Source organism: Gigantopelta aegis, chromosome 8 (assembly GCF_016097555.1).
Source record: "Gigantopelta aegis isolate Gae_Host chromosome 8, Gae_host_genome, whole genome shotgun sequence".
NCBI lineage: Eukaryota > Metazoa > Mollusca > Gastropoda > Neomphalida > Peltospiridae > Gigantopelta > Gigantopelta aegis.
In genome coordinates, this window is record NC_054706.1 from 72,321,989 (window position 1) to 72,345,916 (window position 23,928).

At 37.7% G+C, this 23,928-nt stretch overlaps 1 protein-coding gene across 1 annotated transcript; it reads right to left on the bottom strand.

Moving 5' to 3' along the window:
- Positions 1 to 13,979: 13,979 nt before the first annotated feature.
- On the bottom strand, positions 13,980 to 23,465 carry LOC121379938 (chitinase-3-like protein 1). Its single transcript, XM_041508628.1, has 6 exons — positions 23,328 to 23,465; positions 21,909 to 22,106; positions 20,575 to 20,709; positions 19,314 to 19,453; positions 18,554 to 18,768; positions 13,980 to 16,506 (listed from the first exon to the last, which is right to left on the bottom strand). Exons 1-6 carry the CDS (start codon positions 23,400 to 23,402, stop codon positions 16,325 to 16,327), a joined length of 945 nt encoding a protein of 314 aa, XP_041364562.1. The 5' UTR covers positions 23,403 to 23,465; the 3' UTR covers positions 13,980 to 16,324.
- Positions 23,466 to 23,928: the final 463 nt, after the last annotated feature.

Genomic DNA, 23,928 nt, shown 5'->3' on the forward strand with positions numbered 1-23,928 from the left:
TATATATATATATATATATATATATATATATATATATATATATATATATATATATATATATATATATATATATATATACACACATACATACATACACACATACATATATATATATATATATATATATATATATATATATATACATATACATATACATATACATATACATATACATATACATACACACACACACATATATATATATATATATATATATATATATATATATATATATATATATATATATATACATGTATATATGTATGTATGTATGTATAATATTGTATATACATATATATATCTGGTAGTAATGCTAATATGAATAAAAAAAACTTTATCTAGATTCGGGTATTTTCGTTTAATTCGGGCAAAAGCCAGCCTGTGTCCCCCCCCCCCCCCCCCCCCCCCCCCCGGCCCCATCTATAAAAAGGGGAGTTCGTGTGCAAATGTTAGTGTGAAAGAGGAAACCCGTGATCACCACACTCATCATGCCGCCGTTTCTGATTCAAAACACTAAATGACATAAAACCACCGTAAAACATTGTACGTCAAGGCGAGGCAAGTGATATGTGCTATCCTGTCTGTGGGATGGTGCATATAAAAGATCCCTTGCTGCTAATCGAAAGGAGTAGCCCATGAAGTGGTGACAGCGGGTTTCCTCTCTCAATATCTGTGTTATCCGTAACCATATGTCTGACGCCATATAACCGTAAATAAAATGTGTTGATTGCGTCGTTAAATAAAACATTTCTTTCTTTACATTACTGATCAACCTTAATGCTGCTTAACTTGAACAGTTCTGACGATAACCGGTTTAGATATCTAAGATATAGCTAATGTGTGTCAGGTGATGGTTGGCATACTAGGCCCACAGGAACGATATCTGAAGTGCTGTCCTGTTAACTATTGGATGGCGCATATAACAGATCCCTTGCTACTAATGGAAAACCGTAGAGGGTTTCCTTTCTAAGACTATAAGTCAAAATGTCCAAATATTTGACATCCAATAGTCGATGATTAATAAACCAATATGCTCTAGTGGTGTCGTTAAACAAAACAAATAAACTTTACTCCAGAACTAGTCTTGTGGTATATGACAGTTGTGTCAAATGAATTCATCAACGTGTTGTAGGATCTCTGCTAGAATGAAGGGAAGTAATATGTTCACTTGGAATATGTAAAGGAGTTGTGTCCCTTGTACGCTCACGCTATAGGTTGGACTATAACAAATAAAATCCCATAGGCGACCATGTTAACGTTTGTGTTTAAAAACACCATATGCAATATATCAACTAAACTATGACCCATAAATATCAGTACTACAACCCCTACCTCAAAGTATTAACTGCAGAAATGGTACCTTTCATGGCTTATTTTCGGTATAATCAGATGTTTTTACAACACCCCTAGTTTCGCACAAAATTTGAGTACTTTATTTTACATGTACCCCATACATGTTCCATGCACAAGGCTACTTGACACAGTGGTACTAGATGAAATAAAATTGTACACATTTTTAACCCAGATGAAACTAATTTTTTTTACAACCAACACATTCACATTCATAACCAATCACAGGACTTGTGGTGTTAACTTCTCTATTAAAAGATCGGTGCACCTCCAACTTTGACCCAGCCGGAAGTTATTTGGTTTAGTGCTACTTGAGCACAATGCGGGCCTCGGTGGTGTCGCGGTTAAGCCATCAGACATAAGGCTCCCACCCAGAGTGAGTTTTAACGATTCAGTGGGTAGGTGTCATTACACCCTCTTCTCTCTCACTAACCATTAATAACTAACAAATAAGCCACTGTCCTGAACAGACAGCCCAGATAGCGTGCTTGAACCTTAAATCGATATAAGCACGAAAATAAGTTGAAATGAAATGAAATGAGCACAGTTATCGTTAGTGTTTATATGACTAACTAATAAACTTTGGTAGTGACTACAAGTACGTTATATAGCCAAACACATAGGCGTACGGGCTCCGATTTTTGTAGGGAGTGGCGGGTAGGGGCAGGGGTCAGGCTGATTTTTACCCGAATTAAATGAAAATGCCAGAACCTGTATAACAACATTTATTTATATTATTAGCATTACTGCTAAACAGTTATATAGGGTTGCATACGAATCACTACGCAATTTGACATGAATTACAACTATTAGTGTGGTTACAATAATGGATATACACGGGGAAAACGTTCCAGTCAAGCTCATTTGACATGAATTACAAGTAATAGTGTGGTTACAATGATGGATATACACGGGGAAAACGTTCCAGTCTAGCTCATTTGACATGAATTACAAGTAATAGTGTGGTTACAATGATGGATATACACGGGGAAAACGTTCCAGTCTAGCTCATTTGACATGAATTACAACTATTAGTGTGGTTACAATGATGGATATACACGGGGAAAACGTTCCAGTCTAGCTCATTTGACATGAATTACAACTATTAGTGTGGTTACAATGATGGATATACACGGGGAAAACGTTCCAGTCTAGCTCATTTGACATGAATTACAACTATTAGTGTGGTTACAATGATGGATATACACGGGGAAAACGTCCCAGTCTAGCTCATTTGACATGAATTACAAGTAATAGTGTGGTTACAATGATGGATATACACGGGGAAAACGTTCCAGTCTAGCTCATTTGACATGAATTACAACTATTAGTGTGGTTACAATGATGGATATACACGGGGAAAACGTTCCAGTCTAGCTCATTTGACATGAATTACAACTATTAGTGTGGTTACAATGATGGATATACACGGGGAAAACGTCCCAGTCTAGCTCATTTGACATGAATTACAACTATTAGTGTGGTTACAATGATGGATATACACGGGGAAAACGTCCCAGTCTAGCTCATTTGACATGAATTACAACTATTAGTGTGGTTACAATGATGGATATACACGGGGAAAACGTTCCAGTCTAGCTCATTTGACATGAATTACAACTATTAGTGTGGTTACAATGATGGATATACACGGGGAAAACGTCCCAGTCTAGCTCATTTGACATGAATTACAACTATTAGTGTGGTTACAATGATGGATATACACGGGGAAAACGTCCCAGTCTAGCTCATTTGACATGAATTACAACTATTAGTGTGGTTACAATGATGGATATACACGGGGAAAACGTTCCAGTCTAGCTCATTTGACATGAATTACAACTATTAGTGTGGTTACAATGATGGATATACACGGGGAAAACGTCCCAGTCTAGCTCATTTGACATGAATTACAACTATTAGTGTGGTTACAATGATGGATATACACGGGGAAAACGTTCCAGTCTAGCTCATTTGACATGAATTACAACTATTAGTGTGGTTACAATGATGGATATACACGGGGAAAACGTTCCAGTCTAGCTCATTTGACATGAATTACAACTATTAGTGTGGTTACAATGATGGATATACACGGGGAAAACGTCCCAGTCTAGCTCATTTGACATGAATTACAACTATTAGTGTGGTTACAATGATGGATATACACGGGGAAAACGTTCCAGTCTAGCTCATTTGACATGAATTACAACTATTAGTGTGGTTACAATGATGGATATACACGGGGAAAACGTCCCAGTCTAGCTCATTTGACATGAATTACAACTATTAGTGTGGTTACAATGATGGATATACACGGGGAAAACGTTCCAGTCTAGCTCATTTCATTGACATGAATTACAACTATTAGTGTGGTTACAATGATGGATATACACGGGGAAAACGTTCCAGTCTAGCTCATTTGACATGAATTACAACTATTAGTGTGGTTACAATGATGGATATACACGGGGAAAACGTCCCAGTCTAGCTCATTTGACATGAATTACAACTATTAGTGTGGTTACAATGATGGATATACACGGGGAAAACGTTCCAGTCTAGCTCATTTGACATGAATTACAACTATTAGTGTGGTTACAATGATGGATATACACGGGGAAAACGTTCCAGTCTAGCTCATTTGACATGAATTACAACTATTAGTGTGGTTACAATGATGGATATACACGGGGAAAACGTTCCAGTCTAGCTCATTTGACATGAATTACAACTATTAGTGTGGTTACAATGATGGATATACACGGGGAAAACGTTCCAGTCTAGCTCATTTGACATGAATTACAACTATTAGTGTGGTTACAATGATGGATATACACGGGGAAAACGTTCCAGTCTAGCTCATTTGACATGAATTACAACTATTAGTGTGGTTACAATGATGGATATACACGGGGAAAACGTTCCAGTCTAGCTCATTTGACATGAATTACAACTATTAGTGTGGTTACAATGATGGATATACACGGGGAAAACGTTCCAGTCTAGCTCATTTGACATGAATTACAACTATTAGTGTGGTTACAATGATGGATATACACGGGGAAAACGTTCCAGTCTAGCTCATTTGACATGAATTACAACTATTAGTGTGGTTACAATGATGGATATACACGGGGAAAACGTTCCAGTCTAGCTCATTTGACATGAATTACAACTATTAGTGTGGTTACAATGATGGATATACACGGGGAAAACGTTCCAGTCTAGCTCATTTGACATGAATTACAACTATTAGTGTGGTTACAATGATGGATATACACGGGGAAAACGTTCCAGTCTAGCTCATTTGACATGAATTACAACTATTAGTGTGGTTACAATGATGGATATACACGGGGAAAACGTTCCAGTCTAGCTCATTTGACATGAATTACAACTATTAGTGTGGTTACAATGATGGATATACACGGGGAAAACGTCCCAGTCTAGCTCATTTGACATGAATTACAACTATTAGTGTGGTTACAATGATGGATATACACGGGGAAAACGTTCCAGTCTAGCTCATTTGACATGAATTACAACTATTAGTGTGGTTACAATGATGGATATACACGGGGAAAACGTCCCAGTCTAGCTCATTTGACATGAATTACAACTATTAGTGTGGTTACAATGATGGATATACACGGGGAAAACGTTCCAGTCTAGCTCATTTGACATGAATTACAACTATTAGTGTGGTTACAATGATGGATATACACGGGGAAAACGTCCCAGTCTAGCTCATTTGACATGAATTACAACTATTAGTGTGGTTACAATGATGGATATACACGGGGAAAACGTTCCAGTCTAGCTCATTTGACATGAATTACAACTATTAGTGTGGTTACAATGATGGATATACACGGGGAAAACGTCCCAGTCTAGCTCATTTGACATGAATTACAACTATTAGTGTGGTTACAATGATGGATATACACGGGGAAAACGTCCCAGTCTAGCTCATTTGACATGAATTACAACTATTAGTGTGGTTACAATGATGGATATACACGGGGAAAACGTTCCAGTCTAGCTCATTTGACATGAATTACAACTATTAGTGTGGTTACAATGATGGATATACACGGGGAAAACGTTCCAGTCTAGCTCATTTGACATGAATTACAACTATTAGTGTGGTTACAATGATGGATATACACGGGGAAAACGTCCCAGTCTAGCTCATTTGACATGAATTACAACTATTAGTGTGGTTACAATGATGGATATACACGGGGAAAACGTCCCAGTCTAGCTCATTTGACATGAATTACAACTATTAGTGTGGTTACAATGATGGATATACACGGGGAAAACGTCCCAGTCTAGCTCATTTGACATGAATTACAACTATTAGTGTGGTTACAATGATGGATATACACGGGGAAAACGTTCCAGTCTAGCTCATTTGACATGAATTACAACTATTAGTGTGGTTACAATGATGGATATACACGGGGAAAACGTTCCAGTCTAGCTCATTTGACATGAATTACAACTATTAGTGTGGTTACAATGATGGATATACACGGGGAAAACGTTCCAGTCTAGCTCATTTGACATGAATTACAACTATTAGTGTGGTTACAATGATGGATATACACGGGGAAAACGTCCCAGTCTAGCTCATTTGACATGAATTACAACTATTAGTGTGGTTACAATGATGGATATACACGGGGAAAACGTTCCAGTCTAGCTCATTTGACATGAATTACAACTATTAGTGTGGTTACAATGATGGATATACACGGGGAAAACGTTCCAGTCTAGCTCATTTGACATGAATTACAACTATTAGTGTGGTTACAATGATGGATATACACGGGGAAAACGTTCCAGTCTAGCTCATTTGACATGAATTACAACTATTAGTGTGGTTACAATGATGGATATACACGGGGAAAACGTTCCAGTCTAGCTCATTTGACATGAATTACAACTATTAGTGTGGTTACAATGATGGATATACACGGGGAAAACGTTCCAGTCTAGCTCATTTGACATGAATTACAACTATTAGTGTGGTTACAATGATGGATATACACGGGGAAAACGTTCCAGTCTAGCTCATTTGACATGAATTACAACTATTAGTGTGGTTACAATGATGGATATACACGGGGAAAACGTTCCAGTCTAGCTCATTTGACATGAATTACAACTATTAGTGTGGTTACAATGATGGATATACACGGGGAAAACGTTCCAGTCTAGCTCATTTGACATGAATTACAACTATTAGTGTGGTTACAATGATGGATATACACGGGGAAAACGTTCCAGTCTAGCTCATTTGACATGAATTACAACTATTAGTGTGGTTACAATGATGGATATACACGGGGAAAACGTTCCAGTCTAGCTCATTTGACATGAATTACAACTATTAGTGTGGTTACAATGATGGATATACACGGGGAAAACGTTCCAGTCTAGCTCATTTGACATGAATTACAACTATTAGTGTGGTTACAATGATGGATATACACGGGGAAAACGTTCCAGTCTAGCTCATTTGACATGAATTACAACTATTAGTGTGGTTACAATGATGGATATACACGGGGAAAACGTTCCAGTCTAGCTCATTTGACATGAATTACAACTATTAGTGTGGTTACAATGATGGATATACACGGGGAAAACGTCCCAGTCTAGCTCATTTGACATGAATTACAACTATTAGTGTGGTTACAATGATGGATATACACGGGGAAAACGTTCCAGTCTAGCTCATTTGACATGAATTACAACTATTAGTGTGGTTACAATGATGGATATACACGGGGAAAACGTCCCAGTCTAGCTCATTTGACATGAATTACAACTATTAGTGTGGTTACAATGATGGATATACACGGGGAAAACGTCCCAGTCTAGCTCATTTGACATGAATTACAACTATTAGTGTGGTTACAATGATGGATATACACGGGGAAAACGTCCCAGTCTAGCTCATTTGACATGAATTACAACTATTAGTGTGGTTACAATGATGGATATACACGGGGAAAACGTTCCAGTCTAGCTCATTTGACATGAATTACAACTATTAGTGTGGTTACAATGATGGATATACACGGGGAAAACGTTCCAGTCTAGCTCATTTGACATGAATTACAACTATTAGTGTGGTTACAATGATGGATATACACGGGGAAAACGTTCCAGTCTAGCTCATTTGACATGAATTACAACTATTAGTGTGGTTACAATGATGGATATACACGGGGAAAACGTTCCAGTCTAGCTCATTTGACATGAATTACAACTATTAGTGTGGTTACAATGATGGATATACACGGGGAAAACGTTCCAGTCTAGCTCATTTGACATGAATTACAACTATTAGTGTGGTTACAATGATGGATATACACGGGGAAAACGTCCCAGTCTAGCTCATTTGACATGAATTACAACTATTAGTGTGGTTACAATGATGGATATACACGGGGAAAACGTTCCAGTCTAGCTCATTTGACATGAATTACAACTATTAGTGTGGTTACAATGATGGATATACACGGGGAAAACGTCCAGTCTAGCTCATTTGACATGAATTACAACTATTAGTGTGGTTACAATGATGGATATACACGGGGAAAACGTCCCAGTCTAGCTCATTTGACATGAATTACAACTATTAGTGTGGTTACAATGATGGATATACACGGGGAAAACGTTCCAGTCTAGCTCATTTGACATGAATTACAACTATTAGTGTGGTTACAATGATGGATATACACGGGGAAAACGTTCCAGTCTAGCTCATTTGACATGAATTACAACTATTAGTGTGGTTACAATGATGGATATACACGGGGAAAACGTTCCAGTCTAGCTCATTTGACATGAATTACAACTATTAGTGTGGTTACAATGATGGATATACACGGGGAAAACGTTCCAGTCTAGCTCATTTGACATGAATTACAACTATTAGTGTGGTTACAATGATGGATATACACGGGGAAAACGTTCCAGTCTAGCTCATTTGACATGAATTACAACTATTAGTGTGGTTACAATGATGGATATACACGGGGAAAACGTTCCAGTCTAGCTCATTTGACATGAATTACAACTATTAGTGTGGTTACAATGATGGATATACACGGGGAAAACGTTCCAGTCTAGCTCATTTGACATGAATTACAACTATTAGTGTGGTTACAATGATGGATATACACGGGGAAAACGTCCCAGTCTAGCTCATTTGACATGAATTACAACTATTAGTGTGGTTACAATGATGGATATACACGGGGAAAACGTTCCAGTCTAGCTCATTTGACATGAATTACAACTATTAGTGTGGTTACAATGATGGATATACACGGGGAAAACGTTCCAGTCTAGCTCATTTGACATGAATTACAACTATTAGTGTGGTTACAATGATGGATATACACGGGGAAAACGTTCCAGTCTAGCTCATTTGACATGAATTACAACTATTAGTGTGGTTACAATGATGGATATACACGGGGAAAACGTCCCAGTCTAGCTCATTTGACATGAATTACAACTATTAGTGTGGTTACAATGATGGATATACACGGGGAAAACGTTCCAGTCTAGCTCATTTGACATGAATTACAACTATTAGTGTGGTTACAATGATGGATATACACGGGGAAAACGTCCCAGTCTAGCTCATTTGACATGAATTACAACTATTAGTGTGGTTACAATGATGGATATACACGGGGAAAACGTTCCAGTCTAGCTCATTTGACATGAATTACAACTATTAGTGTGGTTACAATGATGGATATACACGGGGAAAACGTTCCAGTCTAGCTCATTTGACATGAATTACAACTATTAGTGTGGTTACAATGATGGATATACACGGGGAAAACGTTCCAGTCTAGCTCATTTGACATGAATTACAACTATTAGTGTGGTTACAATGATGGATATACACGGGGAAAACGTTCCAGTCTAGCTCATTTGACATGAATTACAACTATTAGTGTGGTTACAATGATGGATATACACGGGGAAAACGTTCCAGTCTAGCTCATTTGACATGAATTACAACTATTAGTGTGGTTACAATGATGGATATACACGGGGAAAACGTTCCAGTCTAGCTCATTTGACATGAATTACAACTATTAGTGTGGTTACAATGATGGATATACACGGGGAAAACGTTCCAGTCTAGCTCATTTGACATGAATTACAACTATTAGTGTGGTTACAATGATGGATATACACGGGGAAAACGTTCCAGTCTAGCTCATTTGACATGAATTACAACTATTAGTGTGGTTACAATGATGGATATACACGGGGAAAACGTTCCAGTCTAGCTCATTTGACATGAATTACAACTATTAGTGTGGTTACAATGATGGATATACACGGGGAAAACGTTCCAGTCTAGCTCATTTGACATGAATTACAACTATTAGTGTGGTTACAATGATGGATATACACGGGGAAAACGTTCCAGTCTAGCTCATTTGACATGAATTACAACTATTAGTGTGGTTACAATGATGGATATACACGGGGAAAACGTTCCAGTCTAGCTCATTTGACATGAATTACAACTATTAGTGTGGTTACAATGATGGATATACACGGGGAAAACGTCCCAGTCTAGCTCATTTGACATGAATTACAACTATTAGTGTGGTTACAATGATGGATATACACGGGGAAAACGTTCCAGTCTAGCTCATTTTCCTCGAATAGCTCTAGCGTTTTTACCCGGTATTTGAGAATTTTCACCAGTATCGGGGGGGGGGGGGGGGGGGGGGCATTTGGGACACCACACACACACACACACACGCACACACACACTGCCCCCTGTATTGTACGCTTATGGCCAAATATATACATTAAAATACTTAAAAGTAGGGATAACCTTTTTAACCTACATCGGCGTTGATAGCGGGGGGTTGTGGTGGGGGCAGAGGGATACTAAAGATACTATATCCTCCCACCCCTACCCCCCAGTTGCAGTCAACTTCCGAAGTTTATTATCTGGAAAAAAATCTGTGTACTGTATAAATCGCCCCGTTCTACCGTTCTCAACCGTTCTAATGAGGCGAGTGTTAAAAAGTCAAAGTTTATTTTGTTCAACGACACCACTAGAGCACATCGATTTATTAATCATCGGCTATTGGATGTCCAACATTTGGTAATTTTGACATATAGTCTTTTTTCCATTAGTAGCAAGGGATCTTTTATATGCACCATCCCACAGACATAATGGCACATACCACGGCCTTTGATATACCAGTCGTGGTGCACTGGCTGGAACTGGGTGGGAGCCTATACCGGGCTGCGAACCCTGTACCTACCAGCCTTATGTCCGAGGGCTCAACCACCACCGAGGCTCGTTTTAATTTTAACTGAGTTTCGTGCTTATATCCAATTAAGCTTCAATCACGCTGTCCTGGGCACACCCCTTAGCTATCTGAGCTGTCTGTCCAGGACAGCGAGTTAGTTGTTAGTGAGAGAAAAGAGTGTGTAGTGGTCTTACACCTACCCATTGAGTCGTTAAAACTCGCCCTGGGTGGGAGCTGGTACCGGGCTGCGAACCCTGTACCTACCTACCAGCCTTATGTACGATGGCTTGATCATCGAGACCGCTAGACATTAATGCCGTAGTTAGCAGTATACAGTTAGCTCCCTTGTGTACTCGCGCAAAGAGTTCGCTTGTTGGTTTTGCACAGATCCAGGTTTGTAGGCTAATTATTTGGAATAGGAAGTAAATTATTAAGCTTAATGATAGCCAAAGATTTATTTTTTAAAAAGACAATTGATTTTTCACCAATAGTGCATCTGTAATGAGGCTTGGTATTCATAAACTGGGTTTTCCTTGGAACAAAAGTGGGGCGCGATCAATTTGGGTAATTTTTAAACGAGCAGATTTTGTGAGAAAAAAAATTGAATATCTAAATGTTTATTCAAATGAGGGTTTTTGTAAGGTTTCAGGAGAAAACTTTCTATAAATATATGTGTGATATCCGCCAACACCCGCTTGGTTGTGGTTTGTATGGGATGTGAACATTGTCGAAAATACAAACAAAATTATGCAGTTTGGGCACATTATGATGGAAGTAAGAAAAAGTAAGATTTAGCTAAAAATATTTTAAATGAGTCCTCTTTATAATTATGACCCTTTTTGTAACTTCCCCGAGACTAAAAATACCTGTATCTTTCTTTATTTGTGGCTGGCATGCATAAATCTCAGCTGAATTTCGAAAGCGAGCGCTCGCGACATAACTTGTGCACAGAATTCCACTGTCTGCACTGCCAACAGTGTCCGTGTTACTATAAAAAAAAAAAAAAAAAAAAAAAACGTGTCGGAAATGGAATAAAACGGCTTTTTGTCGATTATTTCTTTCATATTAAACTGACAAGTAACTATTTTGTAAATATCTATTTAATGATACTCCACCTAACTTAGCATTTACTTGTTTTGGCTCTCATTGATGTACAAGGTGGTGTTTACTCTTGAAATTAAAAGAAACATGTCAGTAAACAGGTGATTTGTGCTCTTTATTGGAACAGACTATAAAATAATTCGATCGACGTTTTAATTTCATTGCTGTTGTAATATGTGAGGGTTCGTCTCTGATGACAGCTTACCCCTATCCCTCTCCAAAACAAAATATTTGCAGACATTTCTAAGTAACTTTTGAGCAAATCTGTCAAGAACCATTATGTGCGTGATCTATTATATCGGTATTAAAGATGCTATGTACATGTATTAAAGGTGCTATCTCCAGGTTGCATAATCACAGCTATTGCAAATATTTTTTTAAATTAAATTTTGCTTTAAAATTTAAAGACTACACCTTCAACTATATGCCCATAAATGATTCTAACAATATAATTTTATCTACTAGAAGAAAATACATTTCATTGGAGAATCTTTATCACAAACATATGCTCACATATAACTATGATATAGCACCTTTAAGTGGTTGCAAGATTGTGTAAATTTCTAATGCACTTATATTGAATTTATTTTCACTAAATATGCTGATCATAATTAATCATTTATGCTGCAATTCAAAATACTCAGTTAATTTGCAGTTTTAAATAAAAAGTTTGTTTAAGGGTAAATGAAACTGACAAATGTCAATCCAAATTTGTTATAGTCTGTTCCAATAAAGTACACAAATCGCCTGTTTACGGACATCTTTCTTTTAATTTCAAGAGTAAATACCACCTTGTACATCAATGAGAACCCAAACAAGTAAATGCCAAATTAGGTATATATATATATATATATATATATGTGTGTGTGTGTGTGTGTGTGTGTGTGTGTGTGTGTGTGTGTGTGTGTGTGTGTGTGATTGTGTGTGTGTGTGTGAGAGAGAGAGAGAGAGTGTGTCAATCTGATTAAAATTAGCTCTACTGGTCTCACCAGTAGATCTTACAGTATTGCGTGGACTCCCATGTCCAGGTGACATTTCATCTATAAATAACAATTTAAATATCGACCAATTACACTTCGCCTTTTATAACGTTATTCGGGAGCATACAGATTCTAAAAATATCGGTCGAGACTATTTATGCAATAGGCGAAATTGTTGGTCTATTTCAACATTGAAAAAACAGGGGGAAAAGTGCAATAATAAACTCTGGATTGTATACTAGTATAAACAGATTTTATGGCTTACCATCACGTTTGTTTTTATATAAAATTTTATATTGAAATTAGTTTCCGGCATACTTCGTAATTCACCCGAATCATTTCGTATTACCTCGGCATAAAACCGAATGTTTTCAAATTATTTTCAAATCACTGGCATGATTTTGCAAGTAAGGTTTTGATTGGTCGAATGAAAGGTCAACTGGACATGAGCTCCAACGGGCTACTGTTAGATTCACGTGTAATAGTGGAGTTAATTTTAATTAGATTGTGTGTGTGTGTATGTGAGTGCGTGTGTGTATGTGTGTGTGTGTGTGTGTGTGTATGTGTACGTGTGTGTGTGCGCGTGCGCGTGCTCCCCCTCCCTAATGTGGGTGCCCCCATTATGAAATCCTGGCTATGCCAGTTCTCGAGCTGTCGGATACATAAAGAATACTAATTGAGTTCCCGTGAGATACCGTTAATATTACAGCGAGTGTGTTTTCAATCGTATTTCACGAGTGAAAGCGAATGATGTACGACCAAAAACATACGAGGTGTAATAGAAACGGTCTCTCACGGGAACGAGTGAAGGACACATGTACTCTGTTTATTACAAAGCATATCACTGGACAAAACTTGGACAATTACTTCCAACATAAATAAGCGAAATATGGGATGTACAGAGCTAAGACCAGTGAAGATGACATCGTAGTCACCCGAGTTATCAATGCAATTTTGTAATTCATTCCTACGCCACGATACTATAAACGTATTCAAGGCTTAACAGAAGTATTCAAACATATAAATTATTAACTATGTTTAATTATAAGTGGAATTGAACGTAGAAAAACATTCATTTTCTCGGATGATCGCCGTTAGTATCTAATGATATCTGAAGCAGGTTCGAGTCTTATGCTGTAGACCAATGAATCAGTGGAGTTTGCTCTGGGATAATTCACATAAGGGAACTAGTAAGACATTGTATACATTTTTATTTTCAGAAAAAGTACCAATGTACATTGCGATATAAATACTGCATGGTGAAAACAAAAACAAAACAAAACAAAACATCATATCTAATGATGCGCAAGGGGAAAAATCTCAATCATTATCAGACATAAATCGATCATATTTGACAAAACTCAAAAGGTATCTGATGAAAAATCAATCGGTAATTTATTAGCGTTTACGTACATACATGTATACTGAACTACATTGAAAATGCACCAGTCAGGTTGTACTTGTCAAAATGATATGATTTGAAAAAGAGTAATACAGGTAACTGATTTTATATAACTGGGTGTATTCTGGTAGGTAATAAGGAACCCAAAAATTGTACACGCCGGTTAGGGTATTGTCTTTCATAACAACCAGCCATATCGAGCAATAAGAACTGAACATTGTGTGGTGAGTTTTCAGTGTAGTTCAGTATAGATGGCTGGTTTGGCAAGTCGTAAGGTTACACGCCACCATTAATTACTCCATGCAGTTCAATACAGTTTCTATGTCAGAATATAGTCTGTGAAAAATACAACACTGTCGAGAGGGTCATGTGACTACTAATTTTAGGGAGTGTTCTCGACTGACAAGTACCATGTAAAAAAATCAACATAGGTCGTCCACGAGGTTTTTCAATTGATGGTCCCTATGCCTGACCACCGTCTCGTATTGCTGTTATACAAGTGTCATCATACCACTTGCACAGTTGTTATCAGTTAGTACTACATATAACACGTTACTTCAAACCAATGGGTTATTTAAATACTACAGAGGTCAGCCTTCAAAGAAAGATTTTAAAAAGCATATCAGAATTTTGAAGTATTTTTTATGAGGAACTATTTCCTAAACCGGACTATATTAAGCTGCTACAGCAAGTAACAACACGACAAATGGTGGCGTGATGCCGTAAGCATTTCGCGGGAGACGCACATTAAATATTTTAACCCTTTTTCCCACTCAGGCAACTTCAGTCCTGTACAGTTTCAGGGAAACGCTCTACCTCAAATTCCTTTTTTAAAAGATCAGAACCTCCAACATTATTTCACCCAAGGACCCAGTCCCCAGCAATATCTTACTAAACCTCCAGAAAGCAGGTAGGAATCCCTTGACAGGCTTTGGCATTGGCTTTTGATTACATAATACTTGATATAATATATTTGGACATCATGAAATACTTGTAAACAATTATTTACAATTAAAAAACAACAACATAATGTTGATAAAACAGGTATAAAATTAAAATTAAACCTCGCAACACTCAACACTGATATAGTATAGGGACAGGAAAATGATAACAAATAGGGATGAGTGTGGTGAATCTACAGTCTATTACCCTCAGAGTTCGAGAGCAGTGCCCCCTGCCCCCACCCACCTACTACCTCCGCTTCTGACGACTATGTATCTATTATATGATATAATAGTATCATGTCCGTATGTAGTTAATATCAAGGAACAGCCTCGTTTGGTACTACCATACTAAAACTGTTGCAGATGATGGGAATAGTTTTAATTTCCTGAATAAACTAATCACACAATGACCTTTTCTTATTGTCAGCTGGTCGGCTTTAATGTCATATGTATCCATCATCAAGGCTGAATTGCCAATCGGAAAAGTATGAAAGGAGAGGATAGGAAAGTATGTTAAACGATTCTGTAGTACAATTTAAAATATTACTGTTACGTGTCCAACTCGTCAAGTGAGAGAAGATGCTTAGTACTCCTGTCTAATAGCAGCAATGGATCTGCATTTTTGCACTCATGCTACATGCTACTGTGCAAACATCGAAGCATAACTGTGGGACAGATTCTGACCCTAAATTCATAATTAAATGGGGTTTTGATGACATGTCGTATATAGTAATGCATTTTTAAAAAGTGAATGAGTGAATGAATCAATGAATGAATATTTAACGACACCCCAGCACAAAAACAACAAACAAAAACAAAAAACGCTGTCTATTGGGCGTCTAACAAAAGTACATGATGATCAACATCAGTATAAAAGGAGGCTATAAATAAGGGGCTATCTAAGAAAATATTGTATCCAAATCTGCATGGTGGCTATATACATACTTGACAACTACGCCACAGTATGAAGATAATCCTCATCCCAACGGATTCTCCAAACTACATTGTATATTCCCATTAGCCTTGAAAACGGTTTTTGTGTGCTTATTATGTCTATGTCAGTCGTATTTGTTTCGTACTAAATCTCTCAGACTATCCGGTTTTTCATCCAACGAACGTGTTCTCATTTTGCACAATAATCCATGGATGTAATGTTACCACTGAGCCTTTAAAACATCTTACTCCTTCTGGTCCTCCCCAAAACCAGTTTACATCCTATGACAGTTAGGTGAAGATGGAGCATGCGGCTCTGTTGCTAGGGAAGTCACATGTCTTGGTGCACGGGTTGTACAAGTAGTCTTCGTTGCACGTGCACACCATGCAGAGAGAGATTTCGGGCATGGAAGTCAGTGCAAATTCGCGCGGATTTTCTCCCATAGAACGACCAGAGTTACACCACCGCTGTGCTGTAATAATAAAATAATAAACTTCATCAACGAAATGTAGTTTGAAAAGTTAGAATTAAATGGCACCTTTACCTCATGAACACAAAAACATTATTTTAATCGTATTCCTCTACTTGTAAGATGAAGACCATAGGTGACTTCATCAGAACGTTTACTGATTCCAAGGTCCAAGGACATCCCCACAACACTGGCGACTAACTTCTTTTTAAGACAACAAAAACATGGTAGGTAAAAACCCAAAAACCCCCAAAAACAAACATGATAGGTATGTTTGTTTAATGAAAGCTTGGCACATTTAATCTACGATTAAAATAGGGTCGTTGCATCACTTGATCTGGATTAAGAGATATGAAACCTGCTGCCAGTCGTACTCAGTCTATTTTGTTTAACCACACAACTAGAGCACATTAATTAATTAATTAACTATCTATTTCTGGATATCAAATATTTTGTCATTATGACACGTAGTATTTAGAGGACACCAGCTGCATTTGTTTCCATTAGGAGCAAGAGATCGTTTACTAGCACTTTTCCACAGACAGGACAGCAAATACTAGTCTTTGATAACCAGTTCGTGGGACACTGGCTGGGATGGAGAAAACCCCAATCAGAGAATGGGTCCCCTAACGGGATTCGATCACCAGTCTTAACATCTCAGATGGGCTGACTGAGTTACATCCCACCCCATTCACGTAATGGTTATAATGATACGTCGCCAATTCCATGTGTTCATAATCCGTATACTTAAACGTATACAACATCCACAATGCCTAGAGTCATACGCACACGTGTACGGAAGAATGAATGAATGAATGAATGAATGAACGTTTAACGACACCTCAGCACACAAATACACATCGGCTATTGGGTGTCATAAAAGGTAAGTACATGTATATGGAAATATTATTTATACAATTATTTAAAACCACAGTGTATGGAGCTGGGGTGGGGGGGGGGGGAGTATAAGACAATACATCAATCAAGGTAAAGTATATTTTAAAATTTTATACAGAAATCAAAGTATTTTAAAAACTTTAAAATTAATTCTGGATGGAATTTAAAAGATACCAAAGCATTTCTGTTTCCAAATATATCATTTCTCGTCGGATTCAGATGATCGTACTCCACCAAAATGTGGCGCACAGTCAGTGTACACTGACAATGTTCACACTGAGGGGGAGGGTCCTTTTTAAATAAATGAATGCGTCAAATATGTATGGCCGATACGGGCACGGCACAAGACTACTTCATTCTTTCTGCACCGCCTATAAGAGGACTGCCACTCTCCCAGGACTGGTTTGACAGAATGACGCTTGTTCGCGACGGCACCGTCCCAATCATCTTGCCAAGTCGAAAAGATACATTGATTAATATATTTGAAAGCACTATAGGGGACAACAACACCGACATGGGGCAAATTCAAAGCAGACTTGGCAGCAAAATCTGCCTTTTCATTGTTCTTAATGCCAACATGGCTAGCTAGGTACCCAACACAATATAACATCTTTATTGGCAATTGATAAAAAGACACACTTTCGTATCACCATCCCAACTAAGGGGTGCTCCAACGTGTACGGAAGATGCGTAAACACAAGCCATTTGAATAGAAAGTGATTGTTGTGGATTACGAATTTCGGACGACATACACGTATATAAGCATGTGGATTATAGACAAATGGACTTTGCACCCAAGTCTCCCAACACATTGTCACGACTATTAGTATACATAGGTGATTAATATGCGGGCTAGACAACAAAATAAGAAGGAAGGAAGGAAATGTTTTATTTAACGACGCACTCAACACATTTTATTTACGGTTATATGGCGTCAGACATATGGTTAAGGACTACACAAATATAGCTGAGAGGAAATCCACTGTCGCCACTTCAGGGACTACTCTTTTCGATTAGCAGCAAGGGATCTTTTATATGTACCATCCCACAGACAGGATAGTACCACAGCCTTTGATATACCAGTTGTGGAGCACTGGCTGGAACGAGAAATCAAAAGAAGATACTCGACGAATTTCAACGGCCTGGTACTTACGCATAAACTGGATTCTGCATCCACCCCAGTTGTGTATCGGGGGTCTGGGGGATCCGCCCACTGGCGTAGTCCCCTCCCTGGGGGTGGGCGGGGTCGGTCTAGTCGGTGGGCGGACCGTGGTTCTAATGGTTCGCGGCGTTGTGACCGGTGTTGATGGAGTAGTTATTGTGGATGGCGTCGTTGACACGCCTGACGTCGATGTGGTCGTCACGGTTCTATATAATATGAAATACAGACTGACTTATAGTTTTACATAAAATTATTTACATTTGTTGATGTGTTATATGCTTTATCCATTTTCCCCCATAAACATGCTATTTTTTATTAAATATGAAAAGTTAGTTTGTTTTGTTTAACGACACTACTGGAGCACATTGATTTATTAATCATCGACTATTGGATGTCAAACATTTGGTAATTTTTACATTTAGTCTTATAAAGGAAACCCGCTACATTTTCCATTAGTAGCAAGGGATCTTTTATATGCACCATCCCACAGACAATATAGCACATACCGCAGCCTTTGATATACCAGTGGTGGAGCACTGGCTGGGACAAGGCATACTATGATGTCAATAAGAATTGTATACAGACAAAAATAAATAATAAATAATTTAATTAAATTAAATTAAAAAATGAAATGAATAATTGAATTTAATTTAATTTAAAATTAAATTAAATTATTAAATTAATTGAGTGTTTATAGACAAAAAACTATTTAACAATAAATAAATAACTAAATAAATAAAATAAATCTCGCCTTTCGCCGTCACTAGGGAGGGCTTCTTGAAGAGCACTTGCCACGGGGTATCTTCCCTTGCCACAGAAGTTGCCGTAGTCGTCGTCGTCCAGTGTCCACAGCATCGCCCCGGCAAGACCTTTTTCTCGAATGTACGCAGCCTGTAAAATAAAATGGTATTATAGAGGTTACTAGCTTTCTGTAAATCCTGGCTCCCATAAAATATGTGACAAGTCACAGATGGTCGCATTTTCGCAGTGAAAACAAAACTGAGTCGAGTGATCAATTTCTCCTCTAACTTAGATTATGTGGAGCCATAAAGATATCACCATACTGAGCACTGGTATTTAATCCTTCTGTAGTGCTATTTTATAAATTCACATGTTAAATGGAACTAAGATAACTCTCGTTGAACTAGTTTCAGGTGAGTGATGGGGAGCGGGAGTGAAAGCTGACCTCAAACGGCAAGGTCTGCATTGCTCAACATATTTTATAGGAACCAGGCATACGTTTTACTGCCAGAGCTTTTCCAGAAATGATCTCACAAAACAGAGCACTATGGTGATGGAGACGGTAATGACACTGTTCTTTAGCTACGTGCACTTTTATTTTTAGGAGCGGGATTTAGCCCAGTGGTAAAGCGCTCGCTTGATGCACGGTCGGTTTGAGATCGATCCCCGTCAGTGGGTCCGTTTTGGGCTATTTCTCGTTCTCGTTATCAAAGGGCGGGGTGTCTACTATCCTGTCTGTGGAATGGTGTATATAAAAGATCCCTTGCTACTAATGGAAAAATGTAACAGGTTTCCTCTCTAAGACCATATGCCAAAATTACACAATTTTTTACATCTAATAGCCGATGATTAATAAATCAACTTACTCTAGTGGTGTTGTTAAACAAAACAAACAAACTTTTTTCTTTTTTCTTAAACATGATCCTCCGATATAATTATATTAGATTCAAGCTCATTCTCTGATTGTTTGTTTGTTTGTTGTTTTTTGTTTCTTTTGTGTGTGTGTGTGGGGGGGGGGGGGGGGGGGGGGGGGGGGGGGGGGGGGGGTGGGTGTGGGGGGGGGGGGGGGGTAATTTTTTTATCCCGTACCAACCGGTGCCTCACGACTGGTATATCAAAGGCCATGGTATGTGCTTTTCTGTCTGTAGAACATGTACATATAAACGATTCCTGACTGCTAAAGGAAAAATGTAGCAGGTTTCCCCTCAAAATATATATCAAAATTATTAAATGTTTTACATCCAGTAACCCAGTTCAGTAATGTGTATCACCTTTCTTCTGATGCTCTCGATGTCGTCGTAGCCGACCCACTCCATCCCGAGTGGTGACGGACCCCACGCCACCGTCGTCACGCGAGACTCGAGGTAAAGCGACGTCCAACTGTTGTTCTGAATGTTTTCACAGATCTGGAAAAAAAAGAGGATAAAATTTAGAATTTAATTAAATGGACTATCCTCAGTTTGTTACATATTAAAGATATTTTCTTGTTTAGAATATCATTGTCGTAATGTTTGTAATAGCCGAAATTGGATTTTACCTTCCAATTATTTCGTACGTGTCAAATATATATATATATATATATATATATATATATATATATATATATATATATATATATATATATATATATATATATATATATTTACGATGTAAAATGAAAAATTGTTGCTACAAACATTACCACATGACCAAAAAAAAACATTGGATATACAGCCACTAATATTCTAACTAGGAAATATATGTAATATGTCATTTTAGTCGCCAAAAAGACTCAGTCGGGAACATCTTGCAATGGCTTTAAACTCAGGGCAGTCCCTTTAAATATAATATTCCACTTTCACGTCCCCCTCCAAAATCGACCTATTCGTACTTTAGGTTGAATATGGGTACCGTCCGAGCGTCTCATATTACTTATATTAATGGTACATCACGTTTAGTTCAAGGCTTTTTTACCCTCTTTCTTACACAACCGTTGGTGAGAACACCTTTCATTGTTTTTGATAATACATATTTGTTTACACATGTACGTGTGTTAACAATTTCAAGACATACGACTGGCTGCTCCTAGGTGATGACCAGGTCACCAATGCCATACATTCAATGAAAAAACAGCACGATCGAAATCAATTACACTGTGACGTATAGTTAACCTGACAATAATTTGTCTGTGACGCGTAAGTTAGCTACAAGTGCAAAGGCTGTAAATAATTTTTAGTCAAAAAGATGTTAAAATTTGCTTAAAACCTGTTTTTTGAAGATATGTAAGAAATATAATAATACATGAGTGGCCGTTAGATACCATTTATCTTCCAACTCGCTTTCGCTTTCGCTTGTTAGATACATTTTAAAACAACTCGCTGTAAGAAAATGGTATCTAACGGCCACTCATGTATTATTCCCTATTTCATTACAATTTTCGCTAATGATGTAGTTGCTGCTGCTGCTGCTGTTGCTGCTGTTGCTGTTATTGTTGTTGTTTTGTCTATGGTCTTTTTAAAAACACGGATACGAATCTTTATCCTGTAGTTGAGAATGAAAATCTTGGATACATTTTATAATGACCTTAGCAGAAACACATCATATTATACACACTATATCATCTTACCTCTAGATACGTTAACGATCCGTTTTCTGGTGCGTACGGCCCGTGGATGGCGGGTCCGCTGGTGGGTTGGCCGATGCCGTAGTTGAGTGGCGGTGTGGTCTGTGATCTCAGGGCGTACGCGTTGCCGTAGGCGGGGATCCCCATGATCAGTTTGGAGGGGAGTCTTGACGCGTTGATCCACCCTCCTATTGACCGGTCCTGAAACGTGGACGTAGAACGTGGACGAAATATAACATGGGAATACAAACGACAGGTAAATATTGTTATAAAGTTAAACATGCAGCAGTTTAATATAGGCGCACGGGCTCCCATTTCTGTAAGGGACAGGCTGATTTTTGCCTGAATTAAAGGGAAACATCCTAGTTTTTAAACACTATGACTTCCAAAATAACTAAACAAAACAGGAAAATACACAGATTAAAGACGTCGCTTACTAACATGACGTCATGTTGTTGCTACTTCATTTAGCTATTTATCAATAAAACTTTGCATTCCTACGCCACAGATTTATCAATGAAGTTTACACAAACAACATTATAATTATAATACAATTCAAGGCTAAACTAAATTATCAAAAAAATATATATATTGTTCAGTTATGCTGCCAATATTAATAATAAGAACTGACAGTAAGTATTTTTCCGATTTAAAAATATGAATAGAAAGAACCATGTGCACACTTTTCACATAACATCTATTCGGAGATGTATTGTGTGACACCGTTGTTCACGTGATCGGAGGTAATGACCTCTCAAAAGACGTATTTTTACATGTGAAGAATACGATAAATATCACATGGGTATCTCTTCCACCACGGTGTAATAAATAGGGAATAACTGGTTACTGTCTTAAGATATCGGCTTTATCCTGCGAAGGTTAGAATGGCGAGTGCAGCGAGGCTCTGCCGAGTTGCATTCGCCATTCGTCCTGAGAAGGATAAAGCCGATATCTTAAGACAGTAACTAGTTATTTCTTTTATCCTGCAATCCTACAGGGATATTCGAAAAATTGTTATTTATTCCAGTTTTGTGTACGCAAATCGAGTATTGTCAATCTAGCAAGACTTTTGCCGTATGACGTTATACAAGATACATGACGTCATTATTTGTAAGACACTAGCTGCATTCTGTCACATTAAAAAAGCGTTTCTAAACTCTAATTCACAAATAAATATACCAGTTTTGTATTGTTATCGCAAAACTAAAAGTTATTTGTATTTACTGTACTTCAACGAATGATTTAAAGAGTATGTTTATTGAAAATCTACTCTGAAATACTCGAGTCGAGTCGGGCTTATGTCACGTGACTTATATTTTTAGTCAGTGACCAAAAATATAGAGATTTATCTAGTCATCATATATTGCCAATGTATACAGTGATTGCTGGATAAACAAACGTATTACGTCCTGCTGTACTTACTACGTCTGGAAATAGCTCCGCGTGCGAGTAAGCTCCGGCTGTCGCGTCCCAGGTACCATGGTAATCATACGTCATAACATTGAGGAAATCTACAGTTCTGAAATATACACCATGTATTATTTATGTTTATTACCGCAGCAGGCATTCATAACGGGGAAAATAAAAATCATAATTTCTCACTGAGAGAAATTATCATGCATTGGTTTAACGTACACTACTATTGGACGATTTGATGTCAGCAAACCAATCACCTTGTCGGTACTAAATATGACGTCATCACAATTTGGCAAAGCACACACACAATGACGTCACGTAGTTTAAAGCGTTAGCGTTTACGCTGGTTTCAGTGTTAAACTTGTAATACAATGGTAGTTTAATGCAATTCATTATAGACTTCTTTTTACAGAATATATAGAACTTTGGGTTTTGAAAATTATCTGTGAACCGTGAATAAAATACAAAGTTAAAGCAATACCCAGAACAGTAAAGTAGTTTACTTCGTTTCTATATATATATATATATATATATACATGGACGTGTAGCCGATGTAGTCTATATCGAAAATAAAGGCTTTAAAAAAAAAACCCAAATAGCTGGGGTA

Excerpts from the sequence above, each read along its gene's own strand:
- LOC121379938 (XM_041508628.1), bottom strand. The coding sequence starts at position 23,402 with ATGACGTATGATTACCATGGTACCTGGGACGCGACAGCCGGAGCTTAC. Across the intron at positions 19,454-20,574 it reads TCGAGAGCATCAGAAGAAAG|GCTGCGTACATTCGAGAAAA; the intron begins GTGATACACATT and ends TTTATTTTACAG. Across the intron at positions 18,769-19,313 it reads CTCCCTAGTGACGGCGAAAG|AACCGTGACGACCACATCGA; the intron begins GCGAGATTTATT and ends CATATTATATAG.